At 35.0% G+C, this 20,502-nt stretch overlaps 2 protein-coding genes across 2 annotated transcripts; both read left to right on the top strand.

Moving 5' to 3' along the window:
* The first annotated feature begins 1,486 nt into the window (after window positions 1-1,486).
* Window positions 1,487-4,391, top strand: LOC149414666 (uncharacterized). The gene has a single exon (XM_089643189.1). The coding sequence runs from the start codon at window positions 1,826-1,828 to the stop codon at window positions 2,732-2,734; it is 909 nt and encodes a 302-aa protein (XP_089499315.1). The 5' UTR covers window positions 1,487-1,825; the 3' UTR covers window positions 2,735-4,391.
* Window positions 4,392-13,277: 8,886 nt separating this feature from the next.
* Window positions 13,278-19,899, top strand: MED18 (mediator complex subunit 18). Its single transcript, XM_089642899.1, has 5 exons — window positions 13,278-13,511; window positions 15,182-15,313; window positions 15,703-15,907; window positions 18,821-18,948; window positions 19,699-19,899. The coding sequence occupies exons 1-5, from the start codon at window positions 13,407-13,409 to the stop codon at window positions 19,816-19,818; spliced, it is 690 nt and encodes a 229-aa protein (XP_089499025.1). The 5' UTR covers window positions 13,278-13,406; the 3' UTR covers window positions 19,819-19,899.
* The last annotated feature ends 603 nt before the right edge of the window (window positions 19,900-20,502 follow it).

Below are 20,502 nucleotides of genomic sequence, written 5' to 3'. Positions count from 1 at the left end.
AAATAACTTAACTGATGGAATGGAATTAGGCTGAGAGTACTCTTTCATACGCCCATTGGGTACATAAAATGGATACAATTTTTTACACAAGGGTTAGTAATAAAGTATTGGTGAATAACATAAATGATTTATAATGGCATAAAATTAAAAAAATATATATATTTGAATTGGTTAAGGATGTTTTAAACATCGAATTTGTTTATTAAAAATGTCAATATCATCTGTATATTTGTTTGCTAAACTATGTAGGCGAGGAATTGGCGAGTTTGTCTCATAATTTGTTTGAAAACGGTGAAATTGAAATAGGTCCTTGTGCCTGGTGTGTCACATGCATTTTGCTACATTATGAGCCTCTTGTACACATTCTCAATTGGCTTAGAAAAACTCCTTTGACTAGAAAAAAAAAAAAAAAAAAAAAAAACCTTTGACTAGATTTATCTACTGAAAATGTCTGAAAATACAGAAATGCTAGAAAATTTATCAGCTTGTTACGTCACTACAAGATAATTATCACACTGTAATATTTTTTATCTTTAGACTTTTATCAATGTTAAGTCTTAATAGATTACGATCGATGAATTATAAAGAAAATGAATTCCGTTCTCCCTTGCTTACTGCGTTTATAACAATTTTATAAAACCGTGTTTTATAATCGTTTTAAAAAAGCCAACAATTTTTTTAATTGGCGGTTCGTGCAATGAGGCAGGAGAGGCACAGCCTCCCCTAAAAAGATGGAAGAGAAAAATTGTTTACTGGTTGATTTTTTAAGGTTCATATCCACAGACATAGGAATTAATAGACGAGAAGATAATGGCGAGGGGTAAAATCAACTGTTGAAGAACGAAGGGAGTGAAGCTGACTGTGATTCGTCAATAAATCAATCTGACAGTAAATAGGCATCTCGCATTATAATATCACCATTTACTTCTTAAAAGTAAAATCTGCTTTTGAATGAATAGACATTTTTACATGGGAGCGCAAATTACTCGCCACGTTACGAACAAATTTGCGAAGTCCAAATTCGGCAAAAAAATTCGGTTCTATTTTCAGAGTCGAATATTTCGTTTAAGTATTTAGTTAAGACACTTTTATAAATGTTCATAATTTACTTCCGAGCAACCAATCAGCTTTGTGTCTCGCGTCCAGACGTTTCTCGATGTGATAGTAACAACTGATTCATATTATACGATGTGAATATGCTTAAAATAATGTAAAATAATGCTTATATATGGAATGTAATACGACAATTGGGTTTATTCTCTTTTTCACATCTATTTTTACAAGTTTTCATAGTACAAGTCAACATTTTGCCGTGTTATTTCGTAAAATGAACCGATGATGCCTCGACCATAGTTCGCACAAGAATGATGACGTCACGTTTTCAAATTTCACTTGAGGCCATACGCGAGCACAGCCGGCTCCAATGGAACCGGTATGGGGAGTGGGGATAATACGCTTTTAATCACTTAGGGCAGGTCTACTAATATTCATATGTCTATGTTCATATCCTTGTATTCAATCATTGTAATGCTAATATTAAATTTTTTAAAAGCAATTAAAAGTACGAAAAATGCATTCCCAACAAATCATGCAGTGCAAAAAACACACATATTTAAATAATGTACATATTTTTATTACCCATCTCAAACCATAGATTTGATAAATGATATTAACACATATGAAGTTGGTTTAGTAACAATATTAAACGTTAGTTCTAAACTTCAAACCTCAATATCATTGAATGATGTATTTTGCAGATTCGCGACTCTGGAATTGACCCGACGATACTGTTCTAATTTTGGCTGTGAAAGAATAAATTCAAAAGATGGCGGATACCAAGTCTGCAGATAGCCCAGTCCATACTAACCTGATGTTAGCTGTGAAGCAGGGGGACCATGAGGTGGTTCGCAAGCTGTTAAAGTCTGGGTCGAATCCTAATGCTGCGGACAACCTAGGTAATTCTCTCCTGATTTTGGCTGTGAAGGGGGGACACCATGAGATAGTTCCCATACTTCTTGAGTATGGGGTGGATACTAACTCTTCAGATAGCCTCGGTCATTCAGCTCTGATGTTCGCTGTGGAAGGGGGACACCGCGAGATGGTTCGCAGTCTGCTAGAGTCCGGGTCGAATCCTAATGCTGCGGATAACCTAGGTAATTCTCTCCTGATTTTGGCTGTGAAGGGGGGACACCATGAGATAGTTCCCATACTTCTTGACCACGGGGCGGATACTAAATCTTCAGATAGCCAAGGTAATACTGCCCTGATGTTGGCTGTGGAGCGAGGACACCACGAGATGGTTCGCAGGCTGCTAGAGTCTGGGTCGAATCCTAACTCTGCAGATAGCCAAGGTAATTCTGTCGTGATTATGGCCGCGATGGCGGGACACCAAGAGGTGGTACGCATGCTACTAGAATTCGGGTCGAATGCTAACTCTTCAAATAGCCTAGGTGTCACCGCCTTGATGATGGCTGTAGAACGGGGACACCACGAGGCGGCTCGCACGCTACTAGAGTCCGGTTCGAATCTTAACTCTGCAGATAGCCACGGTAATTCCGTTTTAATTTTGGCTGCAAAGGCGGGACACCAAGAGATGGTAAGCATGCTACTAGAGTCCGGGTCAAAACCTAACTCGGCAGATAGCCAAGGTAATACTGCCATGTGGTGGGCAAAAGAGCGGGGACACAACGAGGTGGTTCGCGTGCTACAAGAATTCGTGTCGGGCCCTAAGTAATATAGCCAAGTATTAGATATTCCATTTTAAACAGTCTATTAAAAAAAAAAAAATAATCCAGTTAATATATATATTAACTGGAGTTCTTTTGTTGTTGTTTTTTTTTATTATTATCGGTAGGGTGTACGTTTGCCAGAGGATTTACACAAGTTTTTTTATGACTGTATATTGGTTTATTTTTTTTATTAGATATCTTCGAAATTGTAGCATATTTTATAAATTAAATTGCAATATTTTTTTTTTAAATATCAAACTATTAGAATGGGTCCTTAGGGCAAGTATAAAATAATATCATATCTTCCGTATTATTGCGACAACACCAACACGGAATCACAATTGTATTTGTGAAATCCCGTTCGACGTATACAGAATTTGGGTACTAAATATAAACAGGTCTTGATAACAGAACAACAAATCTATATTTTTTTAAATGTCTAGTTCCGCTTCAACTTATTTAATTAATTTTTTGTATCTTATTTTCTATCTATATAATTATTTATCTATAATTTTATTTATCAATCTATTAATCTATATATTTTTCCATCTTGCATGGTGGGGTATTTTGTTGGTGTGATGTTATTCTAATGCCGGCGCCAGACATGTGTTCAAAGAAGTGTTCACATAAGTGTTCACATGTGTGGCACGGGCATTTGATACTGTGTTCACTTAAGTGCGCTTTGCCGTTCCGTGTCGGTTTCTTTGGCGCACATCAAAGGGATCAAAGTCAAAATGTTTACATGCCTGCCACACTGCACGAAGCCCAGTAGCGCGAGCGTCGCCGTGGAGAGTTGTCGTGCCGCGTGCGTACACAAACAAGCCATAACCAAGCGAACTAGCGATGGAGTGGAACAATGAGGGCGTGTTTGAATTCATTGAATTATTACAAGGAGAGCCTGACATATGGGACCCAAAACGAAAAGGGCATAAAAACAGAAATAACATTAATGACGCCTGGAGCCGTATTCAACGGAATTTCTCAATACCTTGCACTATCGATACATTTATGATACATTTCACACATCCATTCACGTCTTTGTTTTGGCTGTTTTTGTTTATTTATTTGCACGTGTAATAAATAATTACTAGCACATAAATAATATAAGCAAACTGTGTCGACCAAATCGTCGTCCATGTTATGTGAGGTCTATTTGAAAACTGTGAGCTCAAAAAAGTGATCAAATCTTTGAACACATATCTGGCAGAGACACACATAAGTGACTAAATGTGTGAGCAAAGTCTTCAAATAAGTGTTCACTTATTTGAACACATGTCTGGTGCCGGCATAATTCAGATGTTCTTTGTGTTAACAAACCTGTAGAAGCCCAGCTGGGTGTGAAAATAAAAATGAATACCATGATGTAATGGTGCGGTTTATGCTTCGCACAGTTGTATTGAATTTTTAGAAATAATCCAATATTATTTTAAATCCTGCAATGTGTCATATTTTAATTAAATGTGTTATGTTATAATTTTATGTTCTGCAACGTTTTTTTACCAATAAATTGCACAAAGCAAATAATGAAAATATTGCATTCATAAAATTAATACTGTAATGTACAAGTCCAAAAGCATTTTAGTAATTATTTTTAATAAGTGCTTCATTTATTATTTTTAATACCTAAATCCATCATCATTTTTGGGTCTTTATTTTTGCATATTTATTCGTAGTTACATTTTTACCAAACAGTATTTTACATTCCTAAGCCCGTCGTCCGACGAGTCGGTAAACAAACTGTGCAGAAAAGTTCTACAGTGAACTGCGCTGTAGACTGTTACCTTACTATTTCGAACTTAATTTTCTGCACGGGGTCTTAGATATGTTTATGTGGGACGACAGGCTTAGAATATCTTTATGACCTACTGTGTAAAATGTTGCTAATAACTGTTTTTTCTACTTTATTTTAAAACCACAAATGTTTATTTTATTTTTACTTATTTTTAATGCCTGCATTGTAAAATGTTTTTAATAAATACCTTAGTGGATACTTTTTTTTAATTATTGTTTTATTACTGCAAGTCACTTGCAGTAAAGATGTAAAGATGCTCTGAGGAACTAGCGTCATTGATCCCTTCGGCACCGGTGCGTAGTCGGGATACACGCCAAACGCGCGCCCAACATTTGTACACGGTTGACATTTGTCACATGAGAACGGGTCGCTTCTACGATTCGTTCTTAAGTTCAACAGCTCGGCTGTGGAACGAACTGCCGGCCTCTGTGTTTCCTCCCTCCTACAACATGGGACTCTTCAAGACCCATGTTCACTCCTTCCTCTCCACAAAAAGACCCTCCACACGGCATCCCCAAAGATGACATAGGCCCTGAGGGAAATTATTTTCTTCAGGGCCTCCTGTGTGGAGTTAATATAAAAAAATTGAAAAAAGTCGTCGGCATCACATATTGTGAACATGTAAACTTATTTTTTTACATTTTCATAACTTTAATATGTATTACTTAATTTGATTTCCTGTAGTGTAATTATTTTTTTCTTAAATTAATTAGAAAAGAAAGACAAACATTCTCGGCTTAAGAATAACCTGACAATATTCTACTATCACCACAGTAAGCGGAAAATGTTGCTTGTGTTGTGATGGAGGACTTAGCCAGCCGAGGAATTGAATACATTCATGTAGTATATCGTATAGGTGTTCGTGCACGGCCGGAGATAGCCGAGGTTTGTCGAACGTTTCCGACTCTGCTCGGAGAACGCGGGCAGTGGGCAGTGTGGAGCGCATTCTTCTAGATTCCTTCCTTGCAGTTAGACTGCACTGTACTTTTTAACAACTGTATTATCAATAAACTAAACTTCGTATAAAAGAACCTTTTATTTAAAACAGTAAAGAACATTACAATTCAACATTATAATTCAATTACCATACTATGCGCTCTTAGCAATACTTGTGTACAGAAACGCAGTAAAAATGACGGGTTTTGGAAGCAAACATGAATGAGTAAGATGGGTTTTGGAAATGGACCGATTTTTAAACGGGAATCGCAGTAACAAAATGAATTATTAGGAATCGATCCTAATGTAGGTTACCCCAAGTGGTTCGCTACATTTGGTGACTTAGCAGGGGTTGCCCGGGTTCATGGGGTGAAGTTTATATGGATGTTGGTGGCGGATGCGTTTGCCCACCTACTGCATGGTGCGTCAGATCGGAAGAGACTGGTTAAGGGAGACCTTTCGACCTCTCTAGACAGACTCTCTCTACCCATTGCCTTGCACCACAGTGGGAGGGATGTATTTGAATATCCATATATAAAATATAAAATACAATTTTTTATTAAATACTCAAAAAATACATACATTAGAAGATAGACGCAAAATAAACGATTTAACGTTCTTATTTAAAATACTTATGTCTAAATTCGACTGTTGTGAACTCCTGCAACTTATAAACATACATACACCCACAGTAACAACACGACAAAATACAATATTCTACAGCAGCACACATAAGCGTAACTACATTGCCCACTCTCCGATGCAACGACTTCACACCATGGAAATCATTACTTGGGTGATGTTGACATATTCAATACCAACTTGGCAAGTTTTGTGGATCATTTAAAACATTTATTTCAACAATACTCCTAAACACATCATGTAAACCTACAAATAGCTGTAATTTTCTGTTTTTGTTTCTTGTGTTTGTATGACTTGTTGCATAGCTTTTATCAAATGTAATTTTATTCTTATTTTTTATGTTTCAAAGTATCTGTCAAATTAAAATTATACTACCAACCATGTAAAAGCCCTATGGGCGTTAAATAAATAAATATTTCCCTAAAAAGACCTTCTGTAGCTAAAATGTAAAAATTATATATATATAGGAGCACATTCTGTCTAAATGTGAAAATAAAGAACAACCTCCAACATGCAACAATTGCTGTGTTCAAAACAAAAGATTTAATATGAATTATTCTACAGAACACAGAGTTGATAGCATGAAATGTCTCTATCGGCAAAAAATGCTTCAACTAGCTAGAGAGCGCATCGACTATGAATAATACGGTAAATTTCATTTCTTTAAACTCTAATCTAAAACTTTAAAAATGAATGATTTTTTATGTAACGCATTAGATAAAAAAATGTATATTGAAGAAAATTTATGTCAATCTATGAAAGATTTTAACTTAATTTGCACTGAAAAAGGATTTACCCTATTTCATATAAATATTAGAAGTTTAGAACGAAACATGGATGAATTAGTTATAACATTAAAAGAATTAAATTTTTTCCCGGGCCTGATTGTCTTAACAGAGACACACTCTGCAGGCGAAATCAATTACACTATTCCAGGCTACACATACCATGCGACAATAAACAAAATAAACAAAAAACTCAGGTATCGGATTATTTATTTCTAACCAGTATAATGTTCTCAATATTAAAGAAATAATTAATGTTAGTAATGTTAACATATTAAATATAGAATTTAAAGACGTAAATAAATATTACAACATTATTGCAATTTATCGCACGCATACATCGATAGTACCTCAATTTATAGATGAATTAAAAAATATTTTGTTAAATTTTAGAAATAAAAATACCATTATTGTTGGAGATATGAATTTAAATATCGCAAACGACTATTCTAGTAAAGATAAAGACACATATTTAAATATGTTAGCAGAACTCAATTATTTATCGTGCATAAATTCTTATACTAGAAATGTTAAAGGTCAACGCCCCTCATGCTTAGATCACATTTTTACAAATATTCCTGATATCAAAAATATAAAATCAGCTGTCCTTCATACATCTATCACTGATCATTATTCATGTATTTTTAACTATAAATTAAGCAATCCAACTTTGCCATTAATTAAACAAAATAATTACTCAAAAAAAGTACTTAATATGGATACATTAAAACACCAATTAGAATCAGAAAATTGGAATAAATTATTACAATGTAATGATGTCAATATATGTTGTAAAATGTTTGAAGAAAAAATATCTAAATGCATAAATGACTCGACAAATAATAATATAATAACCAAATCCAAAGTGTCGAACTTGAAACCTATAAAACCATGGATTACTCATGGTTTAGTAGTATCTGTACGACATCAAGCTCTTTACAAATTAACTACTCAACAACCAAATAATAAAAATTTACTAAATCATTTTAAAGCATATAAAAACAAACTTTCATATATTATAAAAAACACAAAACAAAAGTATTATAAACAAAAGTTGAATCAGGCTGAAAATGATAGTAAAAGAGTGTGGACAGTTATAAATGAAATAATTGACAAGAAAAAAAACAAGAATAACGACATCGCTACTATATTTCATGACAACATGAAAACATGTTGTAAAGAAAATCCCTCAAAAGCTGCAAACATATTTAACACCTTCTTTGCGAATGTAGGGGAAAATCTTGCCAATCTCATTCATACTGACCCAAATATAACATTTCCAGACTGTAGTATTGATACTGACAATAATATAGCAACATTCCAAGTCACCACAGAGAACGAAATAATATCAATTATAAACGGTATGCAAGGAGGTTCTGCCCCGGGTTTTGATGGAATAACAGTTAATATTTTAAAAAATATTAAAAATCAAATTTCTAAACCGTTAAAACACATAATAAATGTAAGTTTCCAAAGCGGAGTGTTTCCATCAATCTACAAACAAACTACCATTACTCCAATATTTAAATCTGGTAACCCAGAAGAAGTTAGCAATTACCGACCCATATCAGTAATCTCGAACATAGCAAAAATTTTTGAAAAGATAGTTAAAAAAAGGTTAAACCAATTTGTAAAATGTAATAAATTAATTAATGAAAATCAGTTCGGTTTTATGGAAGGTAGAAGCACTCAGGATGCAATTGCAAAATTAACTAGTCTTGTTCATAATTCATTAGATAAATCATTAAAATGCATTGGAATTTTCATAGATCTAAAAAAAGCTTTTGATAGCATATCACACGACAAACTTATAAGTAAATTAAGAAACATTGGATTAAGTGGTACAGCTATAGAATGGATAAAAAGCTACCTTTTCAAACGCCCTCAAGTCGTAAAAATCAACGATGTACTTAGTCAACAAAAAACAAGTCACTTCGGCATACCTCAAGGTACAGTCCTGGGACCGTTACTGTTTATCATTTATGTAAATGACATATTCAATCAAAGATTAAATGGAAAAATAATATCTTATGCTGATGACACTGTCATAATAATTGAAGGTACTGATTGGAATAATGTTAATAACTTAGCAAATACTGATATTAATATATTGAAAAATTGGTTCGATAAAAACCTCCTCTCATTAAATACTGAAAAAACAAAATGTATCCCATTCTCTATCAACAAATTTAAATCAATACCAGAATTAAAAATTATAATACATCAACTTAAATGTAACAGAACTAATTGCAATCAAGAATGTTCTATACTTAGTCTAACTTCTGAAATTAAATATCTTGGTATATATATAGATCAACATTTTAAATGGAAAAAACAAATTTGTGAACTTGTCAAAAGAATTAGAAAATGTATTTATATATTTATAAGACTTAGAAATATTCTTAGACTAGAAAACCTAAAAAGAGTGTACTATGCAATTGTACAATCTATATTACAATATGGTATTATTGGCTGGGGAGGAACTTATAACAATATATTAAATCCACTTAAAATAGTTCAAAGATTGATAATTAAAGTAATATTGAAAAAACCATCCAAATTTTCTACTGAGATTCTCTTTTCAATATTCAATGTACCCACAATAGACAATATATATAAAAAATATTCAATTCTACAAATTTATAAAGAAATACAGTTAAATAACTTACAATTCAATTCATCAGTAAGATATCAAAAAACTATCAAAATCCCAAAACTTAATACAAAGCACACACAAAATACCTATCTCTATCTAGGTATAACATATTTTAACATCCTTCCATTATATCTAAAAAATATTGAAGATATTCAGGAATTTAAAATAAAATTAAAAAATTACCTAAAACTACTATAAAAGTCCATATCTTACTCTTATTATTATTTCCTTCAAATCTTGAAACTGTATTATTGATAAATCTTGCCTATTTCTTACTTATCCCTTTGGTTTTGCAAATATATTATTTACTTACTTACATGATTCCATATAATTGAGCTAGGATTCACTCACCAAACACAAGAGCCTTGTCTCTTTATGGTGAGGAAAAGCTATTATTATTTACCTTGATAACACTGTATAATATGTATAATTGTATATTTATTGTAAAAAACATACAAATATTAAAAAAAAAAAAAATAAAAAAAAAAAAAAAAAAAAAAAAAAATATATATATATTTGTAGTGGAAGTTGGTACTGGAAGCTTCGTATCGAAGAAACCATTAATTAGATTTCGTAATTCACATAAAAATTTAAATAAATCAAAGAAGTAGAGCGTGTACTTCACAGCTATTTGAAATCCGCTACCGTTATTGATGATTTTTTTCCAGTTGACCACGCCTTTTACCAAATGGTTTTCTGAGTATTTTATTTAAGTTTTTGATCCATCAGGACTAGGAGGGTAGTGCAATCCCAGTCTGCCATATTACATGATATATATACAGGGTGTATCGGCAAGTACCCGACAAACTTTAACCAGCTATTCCTCAGCACATTTGGAGCAAAAAATGTTCTGGGCGCTTTGCTGTCCTGTAACATTTTTTTCCATTAAAAACAAAAAATCCACACTCCGTCACTGTTATTTGCATTGTTTCTCGCGTTCAACAGCTGTTATTAGCAAGTGTGTCAAAAAGTGTCCTCGCTCTTTCTTACACACTAAATAATAATAGTTAAAAATGAGACGAATGGTGCCGTGCCATTTCTTTGTGATTGTAAAAGCTCGCCAACGTAGGTACTTACGTACATTATTCAACGGAACTCGAACAAAATATTGCCAGATGGGTTTTCAAACTTTGACAAAGGATAAAACATTGGTGACATGTGGTGAATATATGAATAGTAATTTTTTTATTAAAAAAAAATGTTACCGGACAGCAAAGACAACAAACTAAAATTCGGTGATTTTGATTACTGTGACAATGTCTAGCTTCACCCACGAAGAATAGGCAGACATTCATCAGGTTTATGATGTAAATACGTGATGGAAAATGGACATTTTGAAAACTCTTTTAATTAGTAAAAATCAATTACAGTAATCAACATATAGATCAACAGTTAAATAATTTTATTGTTAAAAGTGTTACTATATTTTGTTAATTATAGTACAGTTCTCTTTTGAATTTGGTTTAAAACATACGAATTGTAGTGTACGGGACGTGTTCGCCTGCACAAGAAAAACTGTAAAATATAAGCACCGGCACACATTTACCTTTGTCCTTTGTAATGATTCAAATAAAGCACTTGACGTATTTCATTTGAACCGTTACAGAGTTATTTAAAATACCATAAAAATGCAGGGAATATCGACTCTTGTAATATGTTTGCATAAACGAATGCCTCTTGAGAAAGACGATATATTCAACATTTGTAATTTGCATTTTTAAAGGAACGCCTTTATAAAGACGGTTGGTTTTTATTGCGGGTAATACTCCTCGTATCCGTCCAATCTCGGTCAGTAACAGCTCTTCGGGGCCCTGGCTGGCGGGCTGGTTCAGTAGGCAATGGCAGATCCCCTCTCCGAGGCTGGCTGTTGGGAAGGCTCAGTCGGTAATGAGTCTGCGACATCGGGGGGGGGACCGGGTTGAAATCAAACACAGCGAGTTAGTTCCCAGATGGTTCCCAGGTAGCGAAACGAGTAATGGCAGAGCGGACAGTGGTAGATGTTTCTCGGTCCAAGGCTTGAAGCGGAATGGGCAGGGACGGGTTTTTGCCGCGTATTTATAAGATTCATTACGACCGCGTCTCCGACCCTTGTTTGTAATATCAAATTCCCGTCAAGAGCTTTGCTTTTGCTATGAAGCTCGCCACGTTGTAGGATTAAATCTGTTTATCTCAGAAATAAGGGAATATTTTATAATATTAGACCTTATCTACCGCTGTCGTTTTGCCAAAACAACGTCGTCGCAATATTTTTTATTTGGTTATAATAAGACATATTCTACAAGATAAGTGGTCAAATCTCTGTAACATTTTCAGAGTTTCGCTGAGTACATTTTACATCTTACGTGTAACATATTTTATTTCTATTCGAGCTTATTTAATTAATATGTAAGTATCTTTGTATAAACTATTTAGTTAACATTGTCTCCTATTATTACAGAAAAGGCTTGCAAATTCTAGTATTTTTCTAAATCTCTCATTGCCTGTTGACGGGAGAGCGGGCTTTTTCGTTCAGCCAATGAGCGTTTGCTTTGCGAGAGCAAGATAGTTACTTGCGTTAAGGCGAGAAAACTGCTCTTCCAATTGTTGTGATAAAATTTACCGTTAAACGGCAGGGCAGGTTTTTAAACATGAGTTACTTATATGTAGGGCAGGTTTATCAACATTAGTTTTATGAAAGGTTTTACTTAGTTTTCGACAGTGGTAAATATGACGGCATTTTGTTGTGTTTGTTATTTTGATGATGCTGATGACGTTCGATACATGTAGCATAATTGTAAACGTCAAACACTCGGTGTCATGTTATTGTTTGCTTGCGTTTCAATGGATACGAGCCATTTAGAACGTTGCCACCTCGTTCTCGGCAACTTCACAGCGAATTTATGAGGTTAGTTTTTTCCCACACTAAGGATTTTTAGTAAATATGTCTTTTCATATGGGAAAATGTGATTCTTAAATTTTTAAATTTATTTACTAAATCCAGTAGCTCGTGTTTTTGAGAGTATTATTTACATACAAAAAGAAAAAAAAGATGTATTAATAATATACAAAAACATATTAAATAACTACAAACGTAATTCAACATACAAATTAACATAATTCAATATTAAAAATAACTACAAATTTTAAAGAATTGGTTTTTAGAAAAATAATAACGAGAGTCAAAGTTTTTTTGAATGTTATATAATATATATTATATAAACGTATGATTTTAGATTTTCACGGCCAAAAGTATTAAAGTGATTTATTTTTTGGGGTATAATGTCGTTCTGGGCTATCGTTTTTAGGTCCGTGTTGTGGACCTAAAAAGCCCTGGACGGAGCAATTCGGTAACAAATTGATGTCACGGGATGAGGGGGAAGATGTATGGAAAATGCCAAAACCTACTTACATTTTTTAATGACGTATCGCATTCCTTGACTTATCAAATACCCCCAAAAAATCATAAGCCGTTATTACTGAATTAACAACACAAAAATAAAGTAATAATAGTTTATTATGCACCACTTTGCACTCAAATCAGTTCAAACGTTAGTTATGCAAGATGGCTGCAATGCAATTTTCCGTCACCCTAGATTTGGCTTCAATGCCATTCAAACAAAATCGCACCAATGCTATGTGCGGGGCTTTTTAGGTCCATGCCGTGATCAAAAAGGATAACGAGAGTGGTTTATTTATGAGTATAACATAAAATTGTCTATGACGTGACGGCTGACGGCTGTCAAAAATAAACTATTGTCTATTGTGGCCAAGCTTCGATCTGAATAGTGTTTTGGCATAGTTTTTTCTACTACTGTAGTTGTTTCAAAATCCAAATAAAGTTCTTAGTTCTTTTATTATTATTGTGATATTATTAAAATTAAGCAAAGATGACTGGAATGGCTGGAAATAATCAGCCGATGAGCTATGCAATGGAAAGCTTGACAATGGCGCTGAAGGAAAATATCATTCCTAACCAAGAGTACTTATTACAGGTCAGCAATAATTATGTTAAATATCCTTTCTGTGAAAGAAATTCACGACCTATTATCATTTCAGTTATGTGAAATAACTGGCTAATAATTATTTAATAACAGAACTTGAATGTAACCTTTAAATTTTGACTTTGAAATTTGTTGAACTGTCCCTAATTGAATGAGAAGAGAATTGTGCTTCAGAATATCCTTTTGAGTCCTTTTCCTTTACTTTGAGACATATTTTCTCCACGGTCCTTCGATTGCTCATAATTATACGTTATAAGTTTACATTTCTCTGTCAAAAACAACCACAACTGGAATCACAGCTTGTTTTTTATGCCGGTAACTGCGGTGTTAGCCTTCACAATGTCCAGCAGCCTTAAGTTTAGGACTCGCAACACTGTCCTGCAGGCTTATTATAAAGAAGCCTCTTTAGTGCTCTTCCGTTCATATCTATGTGTCCTGCCCAGCAGAGCCATCCCAGGTTTACGAGTTTTGTTTTTAACGGCTTAGTAAACATAGCTCTTGATTTTGCCGCTTCCCCCAGATATCTTTCTGGGTAAATATTCATCTTCGACGCACTAGTAATATACAATAATTATCAAACAAATATACCAGTTGTGTCAGGAATATTAACCTAACCTAAACCATCGTCGTATTATTGTGGGGGAAAGACTTACCCTGGCCACAGCTCTGCTGATCAGCATTCAAGATGGTGCCGATTTTTTATATCAATTTGTACTTTGTATGTCCACAATCTAAAATTTTATTCGAACACACTTATAGTAAAATCTCTAGCGATCGTTCCTCATTTTCCACTAAAAGTGCATTGATATAGACAAGCGTTTAGGAATTGCGGAATATTTATTTAAACAATTTTGAAATGTGAAAATTCTTATTATATAAAAACCTTTCGAGAGAAATTCTTTAAATGATAGGGAAAACCTTATCAAAAATCCGTTGCGTATTTTAGAAGAACTAAGCGCACAAACAGACAGACGCGTGTATCGACTTTATTTTATACTATTTACAGATAATATGTGTTTCGTGACGCTGAATTGTTTTAACGCTTTTTCCGTTCCAACCAATAAGGAGGCTAGGATTCAAGTTTTACTGGTTTGAATCTGCGCAGTGTTGGTTTGAGTTGAATCGAGCCCCCGTAGCGAAAACGTCAGCTAATGACAGTTGACAAAAACACCGTACCGAGAAAACAACCGATGTGTCAATTCGATTTTTAGCTAGAGTTATAATTAGTTCAATCTTATACGAGTGCCTGTGAATTCCTCCACCATACGAGCGCTACCAAAAGAACCATATCATCGAACATCACAACCAACTCTTCCGTAAGTCACATTTGCGAATACCTATCTTTTTGGTTCAGCAAACGGAGCGTGAATGGCACATACCTGCCTAGATTATAACCATTATAATCTAATCCATGTGTCTATAGTCTACGCGATTATCGCACAATATGGAAGTATCTTTTTTTAGAATATTAAACATTTTAATATGAATCTAACTTTTTTGTATATTCCTTCATTCATTGTTTTCCCGTATTAATAGATTATTTTTAAATCGGTAGATAGACATAGCCTCCCCGACATAAATAGTTGTATGATGGTAAATTAGTTGAAACCAAGTTTTATTGCAGTAATCTTCAGTCATAAAAATGATTGTGTTTTCTCCAGGGTTCCGTGCTTGACTCTGCAGTTGAGGTCCTTCTTCACCGCCTGCGAGGTCTGTGCGACAATGTAGATTCTGGGCCGGAGACCTTCAACGATACGGAAGTCTGCTTCAGCCTGCGGGGGCCCACTCAGACAGTAAGATGATTCAAATAATATTGGTAGCAATATGGCAGTTGGGACTCTTGTGCGGTATTAAAGAAAAAGTGAAATATTCCATTCCTTAATTTTGTTTCCAAACTTTTTGATATTGACTTGTTACCATCTAGGTAAGAACATCTACAAAAAAACTGTGTTTCGTGTTATATTGAATTTAAAGATTTAAAATAATAATTGTGTACAGTATATTTTCATTATTTTAACTATTATTATTTGGAAATGTATAGTAAACTTTTATATACAAATACAAAACGTGGTGATGCCTTTTCCTAACTGCTTAAATCATATATCTCACCATAATACCAAAGGAGGAAGAGAGACTTTAATGAGTCCCGAGGAGTTAACTTGCATACCGTCTAACTTTCCAGTCACCTCCTCTCCCACTGCGTGTTCGCAAGGCCCTGGACTATCCGGATATGCCGTACCAGCTGCGCTACATCGGGCAGCCGGAGCTGGGGGACAAGTCCCGGCCCACGGTGGTGCGCAGCAGTGTGGACATCGCTTGCAGTGGCATGGTGGTGGACTTCCTCACCGAACTGGGCTGCCGGGTAGACTTTGAATACAGCGTCAGAGGTGATGGGGCTTGCTTGATAAGTTAAAGATTAAGAAAAAATATAAAGAAATGTACGAATTTAACCTGATCTATGCGCCTGTCGCATAGATGTGACCCTTGGACGGCTATCCCCACTAAGTTTCACTAAAACATACCGTCACCGGGTGCGAAATTAATGTGAAAAAAATAATACAGGGTTTTCCAATAAGAGGTGTTATTTTGATATTCAAACGTAAAAGATCAATAGTTTCGTAGCTTGTGTGGCACGTAACGCCGTCTTGTTGAAAGTAAACGTTGTCCAGATCAATACCATCCAATTCCGGCCATAAAAAATCATTAATCATCTCTCGATAGCGCAATCCATTCACCGTAACTGTTGCTCTAGCCTCATTTTCGAAAAAGTAAGGTCCAATGACTCCGCCGGACCATAAACCGCACCAAACAGTCACACGTTGAGGATCGAGAGGCTTTTCAACAATAACTCTTGGGTTTTCCAAGCCCCAGATGCGATAATTTTGCTTGTTGACAAAGCCACCGAGGTGGAAGTGGGCCAATTCAATCATCACTCAAGATGATTTGCATTTTATTCACTGTTAAGTGAATTTTAATAATTTCAATGCATTGTTGAAGCGTGTATCGTTCCATTTTTATTAATGGCGTAGTTTCTACGCAAATGTCAAAAAATGATAGCTTCAAAAGTAATATCTACCGAAATAGCGGGCTATTCAAAATAACACCTCTTATTGGAAAACCCTGTACTTTAAAAGAGAGAATATACTATTTTGATGAAGGAAAATGGAGGTGAACTTCCCAATAATATTTATTTATGTTAATAATGATTATTAATTTACACAATAAATACAAATAAATGAAAGTCTACCTTCATTTTCCTGAAAAAATTACGTTTTTTCGCTCTCGATATTACTCGTAGATATTACATGACCATTGTGTCAAAAGGTACCGCGTGATGGGATGGATTACGTTGGAAAGGCTTGCATTGAAAAGGTTAATAAAATGAAACAATTTTTTTCATAACTCACCGTCTAACACCGATTTTAGAAAATAAATTATGTTTGACTTTTGAAGTTTGCTTCTCAACATAGTTTTTATTTCACCAACTAATGTAAATATAATATGTCTCGATGCCATCTAGTGGGAAATTCAGCACTAACAAAGCCTTTCCTTCAAAAATAAATTTGGTTGTTTACAGGTGAAAAAATATAATAAGCAGTAATTGTCGATTGAAGTACTTGTACATATTGAATTATTTGGCGGGTTGGGAATATGCCGACGTAGCTCAGTGGTCCAGAGCACCTGACCGGACATCAGAAGGTTCGGGTTCAATTCCCGTCGGCGGCATTTATTTTTACTCGGGAGATATTTTAAATTTGTATGGATATTTCAGGCGAGTAATTAATGCTTATAATAATTTGTTAATTTTAGTTCTTTCCATTTTATTTACGTACATAATATGTATGTAAATATAATATATTATATTGCCTATATAAATAAAAGGCAATGTCCGATGTGTGTGTGCCCTATAGACTCAAAAACTACTGGAATGATTTGAATGATAGAAAAAGTAGGAGACGCGTGGGAAACACAAAATCAAATTCTTATATATGGTAAAAAGTATGTGACGAACATAGAAAGAGGTATAAGGAGAATGTATGATGTGGAAGTGAATGGTAGATAAAGTCAGGGATGCCCGGGGAAGACATGGCATGATCAAGTGGAACAATACTTATGTATGGTAAAATTAGGCGTAAGTGTGAAGAAAAAAAAGGGGTGTAAAGAGAATGATGTGGAAGTTAATGGGAAAAGAAGTAGAGGATGCTGGAGGATGACATGGCACGATCAAGTGAAACAAATAGTTAAATATGTTTTTTACAATTCTTTGCAATAATATTTAATATTTCCACCTTAAAAATGCACCCAGTTTTCATGTGTGAGGGTCATCCAGAAAGTAATGTTACAACATTTATGTAGGATCAAAAATGCATGTATTTAATTGAAATTCAAAAGATATTTCATTTCACAAATATAAATTATTTTTCAATGTAGTCGGGGCACCAACTTTTGTATGCCAGTGTCATAGACCTCTGCCGCCGGCTACACAGCTTCCTCGGCCTCCCGATAATATCCCATCCAAACGATTTCAGCAGCTCCTTTGAAACTCGCGCAGTGTGGGGCCTGGCGTTGTCGTTCAGCAGGCTGACTCCCCGGGTTAGCATTCCCCTTCTGCGGTTCTGAATGCGTCTTCTTTTAGGTTATTAGGTTACAGTAAGCCTCTGCATTAATGGTAGTCCACAAAATCCACCAAAAGGACCCCCTTACTGTCCCAAAAAACAGATACCATGACATTTCTGGCCGAATGGGTCATCTTAAACTTTTTGGTGGATTCTGGGGCATGGTGACACACCCACGTCTCATCCTCCGTCAGAGAGTCCAGAAAAGTTTCTCCCTCCTGTAAAAAACAATCCGCGCGGATCTCACACGGACGAAAGGCGGCGGGAGCGCACAATGACCTCTCCATTGGAAGAATTTACTGTGACTGAACAAAATGGCTGAAAAACATGCGGGACCAAACAAACTGATCTTAAGATCCCCCCTGCACGAAATTTCGAAGAAAAAAAATCCCCCGGCCTCTTGAAGAAGCCCTTGTAACCTTACTTTCTCGATGATACATACATTGTAATCCACAACATTATTCAACATCAAAAAAATAATAATAACGGGTTTGAATGTTTAATTTTATGTCATTGCACTTTTGATGATATCTCCTGGTTCTTACTCTTCATTAGCCTTCTGGTTTTCAACTTTGGACATAGGTGTCCCTCAAATTTCCTCCCCGATGCCAGCAGTTCTCTTCAAGTCATCAATCTGTCTCCTGGTTAAATGGTAATAAATGTTGTGCTTTGTATACTCTCCAGGCTACATGTTCCGCAAAGGAAGGATGAAGATCACAGTGGCCAAAGTCTTTAAGATGATGAACCCCATGCAAACTAAGCTGACGGAAGTCTACGAGCCAATCTCACAGAGCTATCTCGTTGAGCTCTCGGTAAGTTATCTAATTTTTTATACACAGAACGTTTTCTTAGTCCTCCTCACTAGGAGATGTTGTGCTGAGGCGAACTAGATTTTGGATAGAGGGTTTTCAGCGACTTCTATGGCTCAACTTTTTGGTTTATTAGAGTTTTTTCAGTAATATCAGTCGTACATTGACCGCCGAAGAGCGCACATTAAAATAACTAGACCCTGCGCAGTAAAGTTTGCTAAAGTAAGGTGAAGGTTTGCAGCACAGTACATTGTGGGACTTTTCTACGCAGGATCTGAATATTTGTTCTTAAATAAACCGCCTGGCATAGCGAGACTAAAAATGAGTGAGCTGTGTAAATTATAACTTATTTGCAAAAGTGTAAAAAAATTTGGAAATAAGCTCGAACTTTTGTTTACCCGATTTGGCATTTGTAGTTAAATTCAAAAGCAGCCAGCAATTTGCGCGCTATTGTAAAAAGCACTAGTAATTCGTAAGCAGATTTTATTTTCGAGGACTGAATAGTGATATTACAATGCGAGTTGAGCGTATACTGTCGATTCATTAATTGAAAAGTCACAGTCTGGTTATTTCAAATAAGTGTAAAACCTGGATTGACAGTATCTCAATCATGTCAAGAGTCAGAATAACAGAAAATAGTGTTTATGAATGTGAATAAAGTGAGGATTGCGTGTTTAGAGAGAGTTGTGGGGCATTCTATCCTCTGGAGAAATTTAATTAAAATTTTTATTTTTTATTTTTTTTACTATTTAGGTTTTGGCGCCTTCCGGCCAAGACGCCATCGCTGAGGATATGAAGGTCTTCGCGGACCAGCTCAGACCGCTTGTGCAGCTGGAAAAGATTGACTACAAACGTTTGGGCCACGCGCCATAGAGCACCTGTTATTTGGTTTTTAAGAGGAACGAATATCTATAAATAGCTGTAAATATTTTTAAATTACAATAAAACACATGATATTAACAGATTTCTTTTCCTATCCTGCTTCAATCTTCTTCAGAGTAGTGAGTTCACCTCTTCCTCTTCCCAGAAAAACACCTGATTCTTGAAAAATCTTAGAAATTCCCCGCAATTTGGGGAATTCTCCACGAATAGACCACAAATATACTACTCACATAGACTGGTTGTGATCAATCAGCAGTTCGGTCGTACCAATTAAACTGTTTGTTTTAATGGGATGATGTTTTATCAGTTTTTACCTATAATAGACACAGCGCCCTTGGGGTGATTTTGCACAAAAACGGCGCTATACAAATCATTCTGAAATTATTATCATTACTAATAATATGCAGAATCGGCATTTGTTGATCTATATCACTCATTCCCAAAGTGGTTTATTACGACTTTCAGGGGTCTATTCCGACCTGCAGGGATTCCATTTAAATGAAAAAAAAATTGGGGGTGCATGAGGTAAATGAGGGTCCACGAGAGTCCTTTAAGATACATTTCTTTGAGTAACTTTTTTGTGGTTTCATGGGAAATAGCTTTCCAAGTTAAAATATTCATGTGAAATTTTGTGGGGAGTTAATTCATTAAATAAGATAATTTCAGAGAAGAATT

The sequence above is a fragment of the Hesperophylax consimilis genome, chromosome 19, assembly GCF_061612785.1.
Source record: "Hesperophylax consimilis isolate HC1 chromosome 19, BYU_Hcon_1.0, whole genome shotgun sequence".
NCBI classification, from domain to species: Eukaryota; Metazoa; Arthropoda; class Insecta; order Trichoptera; family Limnephilidae; genus Hesperophylax; species Hesperophylax consimilis.
Note: the sequence above shows the minus strand (reverse complement) of the source record. Positions and strands in the feature narration are given on the sequence as shown.

What these genes read in the sequence shown, in the direction of transcription:
- LOC149414666 (XM_089643189.1), top strand. Translation starts at nt 1,826, where the DNA reads ATGGCGGATACCAAGTCTGCAGATAGCCCAGTCCATACTAACCTGATG.
- MED18 (XM_089642899.1), top strand. Translation starts at nt 13,407, where the DNA reads ATGACTGGAATGGCTGGAAATAATCAGCCGATGAGCTATGCAATGGAA. An exon ending in TGCGGGGGCCCACTCAGACA is followed by an intron (nt 15,314 to 15,702) that starts GTAAGATGATTC and finishes CTAACTTTCCAG; the next exon opens with TCACCTCCTCTCCCACTGCG. An exon ending in GCTATCTCGTTGAGCTCTCG is followed by an intron (nt 18,949 to 19,698) that starts GTAAGTTATCTA and finishes TTTACTATTTAG; the next exon opens with GTTTTGGCGCCTTCCGGCCA.